General features: G+C 48.8%; 2 protein-coding genes across 3 annotated transcripts; one reads left to right on the top strand and one right to left on the bottom strand.

Annotated features, from left to right (window-relative positions):
- The first annotated feature begins 235 nt into the window (after window positions 1–235).
- On the top strand, window positions 236–7,944 carry KMT5A (lysine methyltransferase 5A). The gene is made up of 8 exons (XM_039362592.1): window positions 236–907; window positions 2,619–2,764; window positions 3,700–3,853; window positions 4,156–4,366; window positions 4,495–4,576; window positions 4,714–4,773; window positions 5,135–5,325; window positions 5,930–7,944. Exons 1-8 carry the CDS (start codon window positions 898–900, stop codon window positions 6,138–6,140), a joined length of 1,065 nt encoding a protein of 354 aa, XP_039218526.1. The 5' UTR covers window positions 236–897; the 3' UTR covers window positions 6,141–7,944.
- On the bottom strand, window positions 6,566–12,531 carry RILPL2 (Rab interacting lysosomal protein like 2). 2 transcript variants are annotated; one of them, XR_005559039.1, is made up of 6 exons: window positions 12,011–12,531; window positions 11,537–11,906; window positions 10,350–10,501; window positions 9,416–9,526; window positions 8,304–8,706; window positions 6,566–8,186 (listed from the first exon to the last, which is right to left on the bottom strand). XR_005559039.1 is itself a non-coding variant. In XM_039362593.1 (5 exons), the coding sequence occupies exons 1-5, from the start codon at window positions 12,271–12,273 to the stop codon at window positions 8,682–8,684; spliced, it is 921 nt and encodes a 306-aa protein (XP_039218527.1). In that variant the 5' UTR covers window positions 12,274–12,531; the 3' UTR covers window positions 6,566–8,681. The 2 variants fall into 2 exon arrangements, 1 of the variants encoding a protein (XP_039218527.1); XM_039362593.1 differs by having other exon boundaries at window positions 6,566–8,706.
- Window positions 12,532–12,617: the final 86 nt, after the last annotated feature.

Raw genomic sequence — 12,617 nt, 5'->3', positions numbered from 1 at the left:
TGTTGAAAAACAAAAAAAGGCAAAACGTGATGCTTAAATAGCGATTATTTGAGGAGCAACTATATTCCTTCTATAAACATTACCCATCAAGCTCTCCAGTAAAATAAAAGAGCCAATCCAATACTGAATTTCTTTTCACAGGCTTGGTTTATTTATCATGGTTTTTGACCTACTTTTCGAGATAAAAATGCCATCGGCAGCGAATGGAACCCCGTTATGATGACAAAGAATGGAATAAACCGCCATCCTTCTTGAAAAGCAAAGCAAATTGCAGCTGAAAGCGCAGAGAGCGCCGCAATCTGTTCTGCTGCGAAAAAAAATATGTCCACGTTGCACGTCTGCAGCGTCATCCAGGCTCTCTTCTGCCAAGATGCCGCAGTTTACGATTTGGGTTTGGAACTGCTGCAAAGATTTAGCCGCCTAATCTGCGTGAAACCGGCCTGCCCCGACGGCCGCTATGTTCCCCTTCTCCGAGCCTTCAACACGTGTCCAGGAATGACCCAGTTCACACAACCCCCACTCCCGGGACGCCAGAAACTGCCGGGCACCTCTGCCGCCCACGTGGATTCCCCCCAGCCTGGAGAAGGAGGCGGAACAGTCGCGGCGCGCCTCCGCCAATCAGGCGCCGCTTCGCCGCCGCGCTGCCCAATCAGCACCCGGCAAGCTCATTTCAAACTCTGCCTTCTCGGACTTCGAGTGGAACCGGGAAGCGCCTTCCCCCCGCCCAATCCGGAGGCCGGAGGGGCGTGAGTGGCAGGCCGAGGAGGGGCTTGGGGGGGTCCCCTCTTGAGAAAAGTCTCGGCAGCCCCTCGGGGAGGGAGGGGGTCCTCGAGGAAGCGCTTCCTTCGCTCTTTGCCCGGCTGTCAAACGAGGAAAAACTCCCAGGGTCGCTTTGGCATGGCGAAAGGTAACCACTGCAGACCCCACCGGGAGGGGGATGATGGGATGGGAGGTCCTGGTGGATGGGCGGGGGTCTCGGTGGTGGAGGGTGACCGGGAGATGGGGGTGATAAGGATTGTAGTCCAACACCGGAGCAGGGATGAGCAGCTGTGGTCCCTTTAAGATCTGCGGACTTTTAACTCCCAGAATTCCTGAGCCAGGAATTCTGGGAGTTGAAGTCCGCCGGTGGTAAAGAAGCCATACTTGCCCACCCCTGACCTGAATAGAGAGATGGAGTGGGGGGGGGAGTTGGTGGGCAGAAGGCTGGGGGTTTTCAAGCTTGGCCCTTTGAAGAGGGGTGGGCTTCGATTCCCAGAATGCCCCAGCCAGCCATGGGGCATACTGGAAAGGCAAATCCACCCATCTTCAAGTTATCAAAGCTCTGCTTTAGAAGCTAAAGGGTTCCCGGAGCGTGCAGTCTTGGGGACAAGGCCTATTGAAGAAGATGGATTCTGACTAAGCACTTGTGGAGTTGTGCAAAAGATGGAAAGACTTGCAGGGATTTCTCTGGGTGATTTCTGTGGCAGCGATGCCAGGTTTTTTTTTCTTCTTCTTCTCATTGCTTTCTTCTGAGATGAGTCCTTGAGTTTTCATGCTAGGATCTCATCTTAAGATTTCCTTGTGGTCTCCTATCCCTGGCAAAAGGATTCCGCCCTAATTAGTTTTTCAAAAGCATCTAGCCTTTCTTTGTAAGTGTGTCCTACGTTTTGTAGCCTTGACTTCTCTCCTTTAATTCTTCTAGTAGTTGCTTTTACCTTCCTGCTTGGAGGTGGGGCACAAAGGAAGGTAGTGATGTGGGTTTAGGGCAGAGGAATCTGGCTACGGATGGGATGAAAAGCTCCCCTTCTCGGTGGGAGAATTAAAAGAATTCTTAGAATAGCTGAGCCCTTGGACTGTCTCCCTTAGGAAAGGCAGAAATCCACCAGGCCATTGTTTCTCAATTTTGACAGTTTTATGATGTTTGGACTTCAACTCCCAGAATTCCCCAGTTCTGGTTTCTCTGGATGAAGACTCTATGGTTGCTGATGCTCAGTGGGTTGGTTTAACCAAGGCTTTAAGCCAATGTTTGTCAACCTGGACCACTTTGAGAGGTGTGGCTTTCAACTCCCAGAATTCCTCAGCCAGACTGTGAACCATTTGGGTCAGAAACAGGGATTCTGAGCATGGATGGATGGATTAGTGCAAGATCAGAAGATGTGGAGAGACCTGGCCCATAGAATTGCCAAAGTCAGGCACAACTGAATGAATAACATAGATGAGGGAAAGAGACTAGACTAGATTAGATTAGATTAGATTTAGAATTAGATTAGATAGATAGATAGACAGACAGACAGACAGACAGATAGATATGATGGATAGATACACAGACAAGAAACAGAGAGAGAGAGAGCAAGCCCCTGGCCAAAAGCCGAGGATCCGGCTACCCCCCTTGCAGGATCTGTCAACTCTCCCGCAGCGGGATCTCCCCTTGGGATCCGCTCCGGGACCGGGGCAGCCGGCCAGGCTCTGCGGTGTCCGGGAGGCGTCTCCTCGCGCCGGGCACCTCCAGCCCTTTAACCCGGCTCGGGGCGGGCAGTGGCGGCGGCGGCTCCTCCTCCTCCTGCCGCTGTCTCTGCCAGCTGTGCCCGCCGGGCCCTGAGCGCGAGGGTAGCGGCGCCTCTCTCTCTCGCCCTGCGCAGGCCGGCGGAAGATGCCCCAGCCCAAGCCGGGGAGGGCGGCGGCGGACGAGGCGGCGGACGAGGGCTCCGCAGGAGGAGGAGGAGGAGGAGGCGGCGGCGGCGGCGGCGGAGACAAGCGAGAGCCGGCCCGGCCCAGGATGAACGGGGTAAGCCCAGATCGCCCCCTCCTGCCCAGCCCGCATCGGCGGCAGAAGCGCCCGTGTGCCCAGGGCGCAGCGCAAAGCCGAGAGCCCAGAAGGGCCTGCCTTCCGGGGCGCACGGCGGGATCGGGGTGGGTGGGTGGGTGGGTGACAAGCGGGGACCCCCGGCCGCTCCCCAGCCACCCTCGCCGCCTTTGCACACTGCGTGTCCGGCAGAGCCCCTTCCTCGCCCACCCCCTCCTTTCTCTGCAAAGGAGCAATGTCCAGAAGCCTTCCTGGAAAGGACCCAGCAGGGCGTCGCTGCAGCCGGGAAAGGCAGCTAGGCAACGGGCGGGATACGATTTCCGCCCTCCAGGGGGCCAGCTGGCTGCGGGGAATGGGCCTTGGAGTCCAGCACTGGGGCGGGCCGGCCTTGGCAGGCAGGAGGAGGAGAGGCAGAGGTCCCACTGGGAACCCCCCTTTTTTTTGGTAAACACATTTTTGCCATATTCTATTAATGCTACCTTTAGATTCTGTATTTATACTATATTTGCTATGTCCTGTATTTATGCTAAATTTGCTATGTCCTGCTATGCTGTATTTACTATAGTCTATATTTAGACTATATTTTCTGAATGGGGTGATTTTCTTTTATCCCAGAAGTCCCTTGCAAGATGGGGTGGATTTCAGCTCCCAGAATTCTCCAGCCAGCATAGCAATCTTAAAAATGTGTGGACTTCAGCTCCCAGCCAGACATGGGGACCTTGGGGAGTAGAAGTCCGTGCCTCTTTAAAGATGCAGAAGTTGACAAACACTGGCTTAGGGCATTGCTTGAATTTAATCTATGCTCTGTGGTTCAACCCAGTGTAGGAACAATCTCTGGTAGGTTATTATTGAGCAAATTCTGCTGGAGCCAACAAGGGCAAACCAGGTCTGTATTTTTTTTATTCTCTCCCTTTTAGGAGAACATATTCACTCGCCAATCCAAAATCTACAGTTACGTGAATCCCGGTAAAACGTCCGCCTCTCGGCCCCCGCTTCAAGAGGAGAATTCTGCCACACATCCTGAGACGAAAGGGCAAACCTGCAAACTTGAAACTTGCCAAAAACTGGAAGGTAAGACTACGTTTCTCTCCTGGGAGTTGGCTGGGCAACCCGGCTACTTTGTCATTGGGGGTGTCTGCATGCTGAAATGATGGCCTGGGAATGTTGCTTTAACCTGTCGGAGGAAGAGAAATGGTTTTTTTTTAACTTTGATTTTCACTTGTCAGTTCTAACCTGGTCCTCATCTCTATTTTTCATCTGTGCTTTTCCTTTTAATGTTTACCTTGTTTTATTGTGTTTGTAAACCACCCAGAGTCCCTTAAGAAAATGTTATATATAATAGTTTACTCTTTCTTTTCACCCCCAAATTGCAGACCGAGTACAGGTTGGTGACTCGACCTCCGGTATTGCAAAATCCGACAGCCAGCACAGCAAAGCAACCGAATGTGAACCTTTAGCATCTCTCTCCAGCCCGAATCCCAAACCGACGGAAACTCACAAACTCCCGCCAGCCAAATCAGACGAGGTCACCAGCCAAAAGCAGGTCCCGAACAAGGCAGGCAAAAAACCTGCATCCCGAAGGAAGTGAGTGCAACTTAAAGAAGTGGTAGGCTTTGGGTAACTTAATCCTGAATTTTGTGGGCATCTGGAGGCAATGAGAAAGCCCCCCTCCAGTCCTTTCACGTTTACCTGCCTTTCTCTTTCTGTCTCAGAGGAAAAACACCGCCAAACCGAAAGGTAACTGATTATTATCCGGTTAGAAGAAGTTCCAGAAAGAATAAAAAAGAATTACAGGTACAGTCTGTCTTACAGCTTCCCCCTTACTGCTAACAGATGTGTTCCTTTTCAGGTCTACCAAAGAATGATGCTTAAATACTGCTCCTCTTCCAATTCGTAGCAGTAACACCCTGTGTTTGTCTTCTGTCTCGTAGACAGAGGAGAAGAAACGGATAGATGAGTTAATCAAGAGTGGGAAAGAAGACGGAATGAAGGTAAAGTTATATTTTATAGTTCACATTGAGAAATCGCCCATCTCGTTCATAGATTACAGTAGGCAATGTGCAAACGGACCCCAAAACCTAAAAGTGATATATAAATATTATAATTATATATAATGAAAAGCAGTTAAGAGGCAGACGACGCTGGTTGAAATTAAAAAAATAAAATGCAGTCTAGCTGTGGGAACTCTGTTGTTTTTCAATGGAACCGGAATGTTTACAAACCGCCTTTCGGTCATTCTACCAAATTATGAGACACTTCTGAAGAACGTCTGCCCTTCAGAGTCAAGATCGGGGTAGTCATCGGAAACTCTTACGTTCGAGGAACTGGGTCACAGTAATGTTCCCTCTGCAGATCGACTTCATTGATGGCAAAGGCCGGGGCGTCATTGCAACCAGGCATTTTAACCGGGGTGAATTTGTGGTTGAATATCACGGAGACCTCATTGAAATTACGGATGCTAAGAAACGGGAAGCGGCTTACGCCCAGGATCCATCGACTGGCTGTTACATGTACTATTTCCAATACTTGAGTAAGACTTTCTGGTAAGAGTCCTCCTCTCTCTGTCTTTCCTTCCTATCCTGCCCCCAAAAATCAGTGTTCCCTCTTAAAATGACAAAAATAACGCTAATGAAAGAAGTAACCAGAGTAAGAGAGAAACCAAGGCTGGCTAACCCATTTGAAGCAAGGATTTACAGGTTAAAGGGCAGATTCAGTCAGTTGTGGTTCATTCAACAAGCCACAGTTTAGAGTAGTGTTTCTCTGCCTCGGCCCTTTGAAGATGGGTGGACTTCAACTCCCAGAATTCCCCATGGTCCGGCTTCTCTCGTGCCCAGACTCTACGGTTGCTGGCGCTCAGATGATGTGTGGGCATCAACTTTAAAATGAGTGGACTTCAACTCCCAGAATTGGCTGGCTGGGGAATGATGGGAGTTGGTTCCACCCATCTTCAACCTGGTTTAGAACAATGAAGTTCTTATTTTAAACAATTCAAACTGCTTGCCAGCACAGTAGCAAACCAGGGGTGTGTTTTTTTTTCCCGACTGGAAATACCTCTTTTAAGGATTGTGTAAATTGCTACCCATGATTGGACCAGAGGCATCAGGCTTTCCTGTGTTTTCTCTGCCTTCCCTGAAATCCACCGCTTAGTGTCGATGCCACGAAAGAGACCGACCGCCTGGGACGTTTGGTGAATCACAGCAAGTGTGGGAATTGTCAGACGAAGCTCCACGACATCGGTGGCGTCCCCCACCTCATCTTGGTGGCTTCCCGAGACATTACAGCTGGCGAGGAGTTGCTGTACGATTATGGGGACCGGAGCAAAGCTTCTTTGGAGGCCCATCCCTGGCTGAAACACTAAGGGGCTCCCTTGCACGCGAGTAAGCATTGGATGTCCCTTGTGGAAGATCCATTGGCAGCTCTTAGGGGTGGATACTTCCAAGAGATCTCCTTTGTGGCCAACTGAAAGGCCAGCAGGGACGACGGAGTCTTCACCTGAACGGACTTTTTTATTATTATTATTTCTATCTTTTCCTTCTCCTCCTCCTCCTCCTTCCTTCTTCTTCCTCTGCTTCTTCTCCTCCTCCTCATCTCCCTCATACTTGTCCTTCCATCCTTCTCATCTTCCTTCCTTCCTTCCTTCCATCCTTCTTCTCCCCTCTTTTTTCTTCGGCATCGGCTTCACAGAGATCCCTGCTTCAATTCGTCCTTCCCGTCTGTTCGGGAATCTTTGAAACATTCAGATTTCTGCACTCTACAGATAAGTTGTTTTTTTTTTTTTTTTTAAATGCAACTTCTTGAAACTGATCTAAGGTGGGACCTGCTCAAGAAAGGGTGAACAAATCTCCAATGAAGTTTGTGAAGGAAACCTGCTTTCCCCCTTTCCTTAGCGAGGCACCAGTGAAGGCGGACAAGAACGCTTGAGGGATGGTCTGGCTTTCCTTAAGACAGGTTTGGGCTCTGGGTCCAGGATTATCACCTCCGTTTGGGGGGGTCTGGGGATCTGGGGTGATCTGTGCCTCAAAAGCTGGGGGAGAAGATCATGTCTCTGCTAAACGGCCGGGGGATGGAGAGCTGGTTCAGGAGAGCAGCTGGAAGAACCCAAAAACGTGGTCTTTTCAAAGCAGCCTGTTTGCAACCTCTTTCTAGAAAGAGGAAGAAAATTGGAAAGCAGTTTTCATCTCTGCTGAGAATCACTGGACTTTTTGGCCAGGAAGGAGCTACAGAGCTCGCAATGTGAAAGCCAGTGTCAGCTTGTCCTTCAGGAGCTTGGCTCTCCGTATGTGACTGGGGGATCTGGTTGTGCTGTCGGCTGTTTTATCTTTTTTTTTTTGCTATTGTGAGCCATCAAAACTGCCATTGGCAAGCAGAGAAAGGAAGCAGGCAATGGAGGCAGGGAGGGAACGTGACAAACTCTAAACAGCCCATAGTTTCCTTTTGCAAGTTCCTCAGCCCAGTTTTACCTCTTCTCTCCAAGTTTGCAAAGTAGGTTGCTGGGTATTGCTTGAAAAACATGTTGCTTGTCTCTTGGTGGCAACACGACATGGGAAAACCAGCAGAAAAATGGCTTTTTAATTGAACGTGGGGCTCAGTCTTAAACAGGGACTTTTAGCAACCAAGTGTTTTAGGATGAAATCACTTCTCGCATCAACTGTTTGGATGGAGGTATATTAACTTGGCGTTCCCCAAATTGGAATTTCCGGCTTGTAGAAACAGCGAATGGAATGGATTCTCTCCTGGAAAGAGTGGATTGGGACTACATTTCCCAGAATTCTTAGCTCCCACCCCTGGGGGCGGGGCTAGGTGAAGGCTGCAGTGAAGCACTTTGGGAGGAGAGAATTGTGAAATGCGTAAGAATTAGGAGGCAGAATCGAGAAACACGTTTCCCAAGTTTACTTCCGGGCCAGAGATTCACGTATGCCATTTTTTTCCCCACGCCCATCTGGTGCTCTCCAGAGGGGTGGGGATGACACATCTGGCTGGGAATCCTGGGAAATGTAGTCCCAGCTGAGCGTCACACTCTTGCGGGGCGAGAGCGCTGTTTCAAACTCTGATGCTGGCGCTACAAAAATTGGGGACTTAAGGCTGATAATGTGTTTTTTAGAAATGATTAAAGAGGAATGATCTGTACAAGAGTCTAAATAAAGTGAACTATTTATTAACAATGAAGACGTTTTGTTATCTCTGACTGAGAGCGATGGAGGTTCCGGCAGCCCTTAATTGTTAATATGAACGCATCCATACGAATCAGAGGATGAGGCTGTTTTCACACATTGTACTAACAAGTTGCCATATTTCTTTTTCAAGTCATGGTTTGTCTGTTCTGTGAATCCAGGCAGTGGTGGCTGCAACGGCAAACTGGCATAGTAGAATGTATGAACCAGGTTTCATGATCCAAGTCTCTGAACTACAAAATCAAAACAGAACCTCCATAATTACTAGAGATGGGAAGGCCTGGAAAAAAGTTGAATAAATTGGGGGAGGGGGGGAAATGGGGGGGGACTGGTTATAATTCAAGGATTACCTGTATACCCTTCCTCTTGGATGCCTCCAAAAATTGGGGAGCCATGTTTGCAAACATAATTTCAAGGATTCTTGAAAACGAAGTGCGTAACTTTATTCTGCTGACTGCAGACATACAAACTTCCCAGTAAAAATTTACCGTGGCAAAGTTATTATCAGAATATCTGCCTTTAAAAGTCCCAGATATTTGGAAGGCAGCAGGTTTGAAAAAGCTTAATGCCAACCAGAAAAAGAAAGAAGAGAACCAATTGGGCTAAAAGAAGAGGCTGAAGCCTCCACCAGCTGCAGCAGATCACTAAACAAACTTCAAGTATTGCAACCGCAGTACGTTTTTTAAAATGTGACTTTCCAGGTTGTGACATCCCAGGGAGGAAATAGTTCAGCGTAACTTTTTAAAGGCAAACCTGCAATGGAAGGAAGGAAGTTAGTGTATGAGTGGCAGGAACAGAATCTGCAGTCCTAAAGGACAAACTAAGTGTAAAAGTCAAAATCACTTAAAGGAATTCTCTGCATGAGCCAATATTTTGAACACGGATAACTGAATGCCTGGAGTGTTTTATCAATCCAAATGTTGAAAATTGCAGGTGTTCTTCTGAAAATCCAATTAAAGGAAGAAATAATCGGTGAGTGGTAGATTTTTGTTTTTGCATAGTATGCATACCGTAGATTGAGTCTCCAGGGACTTGATGATAGAGGAGATTGGCTAAGAACTTCAGTGATTTGAAGATCATGTGGACTTCAACTCCCAGAATTCCCCCGCCTGCATGAAACCTGAGTAATAAAACCTGTCCACTGTCTTAAAAGCCTTGCTTGATTTTATTCAGATTGTGGGTCACTTATTTGAGGTTTTGGCTGGTCCCTGATTTCCCAGGGAAGTGTGATCAAGGAGAAGGACCTAGAACAGTGTAGGCTTCAATTCCCAGAATTTCCCAGGAGCATACTGGCTGGAGAATTATGGGAGTTGAAAGTTGCTGAGAGGTTGAAAAACACTGGCTCACACTGAGATCTGCCCGTTGTTCTAAAGGCTTTAATTTTAATTCAGCATGTGGGGCATTCCTGTGAGATTTTAGCTGGTCCATGACCCTTATCAGAACAGGAATGTAAGTTACTCACCATTGCTTGATTGTCGTTTTCTCTTTAAGTCTAGTGGCACCAGAGGGTGTGCCCCCAGTCGGTTCTCTCTGCGTGGGACTGTCCTTTTCCTGCTTCTGAGAAATATAACCACTAGGCGGGGAAGAAAAAAGCATGTGCTGTTTATTGCAATCTGCTTACACACCAAAGCCACACACACGTCCTGGTATGCACAACATGCTGACTCACAAACAGCAAACCATCTTTTATTCTAGGGTGTTGGGCCAACCTAGACTCTCCATTTATGTACAATAACAGCCTGACAACATGGGGTTAACTGGGTAAATCATGATCCAGTTAACCCTAGAGGTTAGCCACCATTGCTGGCCATCATTCTTCTGTGGTGTTCACAACCCCTGGGCTCCTTGTAATGAATTTTTTTCTAGTTAATAAACTGCAACAATTGAAACAGGTCGATATGAATTACCCTTAGGATGAAGATTTAACAGAATTGGAAGGGACCTTGGACCAACCCCTTTGCACAAGCAGGAGACCCTAAACTATTTCAGACAAATGGCTGTCCGGTCTCTTCTTAAAAACCTTCAGTGGTGGAGCACCCACAATTTCTAGAGGTAACTCATTTCACTCATTGTTCTAACTGTCAGGACATTTCTCCTTAGTTCTGGGTTGGTTCTCTCCTTGATTAGTTTGCATCCATTGCTGACCACGGGTGAGGATAATCCTGCCAGAATTCAACTCTGCTGACCAAATAAGTGGACACAAAGAGGATGGTGGGCCCACCACACATGCTGGAGGCCTCCCAGTGGGGAAGAAGAGATAGCCAAAGACATGACTGGATGACCCAGAATTGTGAATTAATGGTTGTTACCCTGGGCCTGAAGTCCTGGTTGGCTCACAAACCAGGAAGGCTGCAGTGTCCAGCCCATCGCAGGAAAATCTGCATTTTCCCCCCTACCTCTTGTAACATTCCAACTCCTCCTGGACGAAGAGAAGCTGGGCTTTCAGGTGGTTGCGCTCCTGAAGAACGTCTTTGAGCTCCTGTAGCGTAAAACGGGGACGGTTCACGTCTGTGAGGTCCACAATCATTTGGTTGGGACCCAGGTTTACCTACAAGAGGGCAGATTAGCAAAATGGACCCCAACAGAAATTAGAAGGATGGAGTCAGCTTCCCAAAACCCAGAAAGGCACGTGGCGATTCCTTCAAGCAGTTTTGCAAACTTCACGATGCACTTAAGGCAGACCTTGAGGTTAAAAACAAACAACCCCAAATTAAATCAAAATAATGGAAAATGATAGCTGCAGCAGCTACAAAAGTACCAGGGAGTTTAGCTGATGGTTACTGGATGGAAAGTTCAAACCTAAGTGAACTTCTCCTTTTTCCTTGACGCTTTCAGACACGTGACAAGGGTTCCTCGGAGTAAGGGAGCTGCATCTTCCATTTCCTAAATCAGAAATTTCCACCCAGTGGCCTTGTGACTGACACATATCAACATCTGGCAGGCTTTTTCTCCAAACCATAACTGATCCTACCTCGAATTGGAGAGAAATATGGTGCTCCAGGCAGCTGATTCTATCTAGAGAAATCTGTTCTCTAGAGCAAGGGTCTCCAAACCTGGCAACTTTTAAGACTTGTGGACTTCAACTCCCAGAATTCCTCAGCCAGCTATGAATCTATGCTCCCTGAGGAATTCTGGGAATTGAAGCCCACAAATCTTAAAAGTTGCTAAAATTGGAGACCCTTGCTCTGGAGAAGACAGATTCTAGAGAATTCTGGGAGTTGAATCCACAAGGCTTGCAGATTTGGAGAGCCCTGTTCTAAGGAAGCCAGACCCTACGGAATTCTAGAAATTGAGGTCCACAAATCTCAAAGTTTCCCAGATTGGAGACCTTTGCTGTAGAGGATCCAGACCCTAAGGAATTCTGGGAGTTGAAGTCTTAAAGTCGACAAGTTTAGAGACTCCTGCTCTGGAGAAGCCAGGGAATTCTGGGAGTTGAAGTCCACCCATCTTAAACTGGCCCAGGTTAAGAAACCCTAACCCACAACTGGATGTGAGCAGGATGAAGCCAAAGGACCAGGATCCAGAGGTCAACCAATGTCTCCTCTCCATCACCCACCCACTTCCTCCACAGCTCCGCATTTACCTCTCCAGCAGTGCCAGATGTCACTCGCTGCCGGAGTTCCTCCAATTCCCTTTTCAGGCTCTCTCTTTCCAGCTTGAGGGCTTCCACGGCCAGGTGGTTCTCGCTCACCAGGGCTTCCAGCATCTCCAGAATGCTGACCACCTTGAATTGCAAGCGGGCCACCCGGGCGGGGACCTCGGCCTGGGGCTCGGTGCTCAGCGTGTGCAGCTCCCTTCCCAGAATGTAAGAGATGTCGTAGACATCTTCGGCCGTGAGATGGAAGGGGCTTTTCCCGAAAGGACCCTCAGATCCACTGTTGATGCTTCCTCCTCCTTCTCCTCCTTCTTCCTCTTCCCCCTCCCCTTCTTCACAACGTTGCTGAGCTTGCATCCTGGGAAAGGAGTCAAAAAAAGAGGCCACAGACCAGCTGAGACATGATGGGAGTCCAGCAGCCCCACTTCCCTCTTTTCTACAAAGTTTCAGCAGCGGCCAAACCTCTCCAAGCAGATCTGAGAGCTGCAGAGTCCAATCAAAAGCAGGCAGGCAGGCAGGAGAGGGGGTGGTGGAGGCGGGTGAAAGTGAAAGGGGGGGGGGATGTAACCATGGAGCTGAAGGGGAAGGCGTGGGGCAGACTTCCCCAGCTCAAGAGACAAAGGGGAGGGCCCAGCTATTGCACAAGCTGGCTTTCTTTTCCCTTCCTGGCTATCAGACCTGCCTTCAGTCACTGCCGAGACAGCAAAACCAAACGCAGCTTCCATCCAGACTTTACGTCAATGACCCCTCTCCCCCTGGGCCTCAGCATTCCTCCCCTGTATAATGGGCCCAAATGAGGCTCGCTCCCCTCGGGCTGGCGTTTTGCATTGACCCTCTTTCCTCTTCCTGCTTGGAGTCACTGCAAAGCTTTTCTCTGCAAACACAGATGCCATCCTGAGCCTTCATTGCCTCTCTCCCTGGGCCTCGGCATTCCTCCCCTGTAAAATGGGGTCCATAAGGCTGCTTCCCCTGGCATTCCAATACTTCCTGAGTGGATTTGACTCTTCCTCCCTTCATCTTTGTAGCTAGCGAGAGCCTCCTCGCATGACTGAAGGGCAAATAGTAGTAG

The sequence above is a fragment of the Crotalus tigris genome, unplaced genomic scaffold (assembly GCF_016545835.1).
Source record: "Crotalus tigris isolate CLP2741 ecotype Arizona unplaced genomic scaffold, ASM1654583v1 scf7180000019478.12717781048:2074007, whole genome shotgun sequence".
Lineage (NCBI taxonomy): Eukaryota > Metazoa > Chordata > Lepidosauria > Squamata > Viperidae > Crotalus > Crotalus tigris.
The sequence above is the reverse complement of the archived record's forward strand: the minus strand, read 5'-3'. Positions and strand labels throughout refer to the sequence as shown.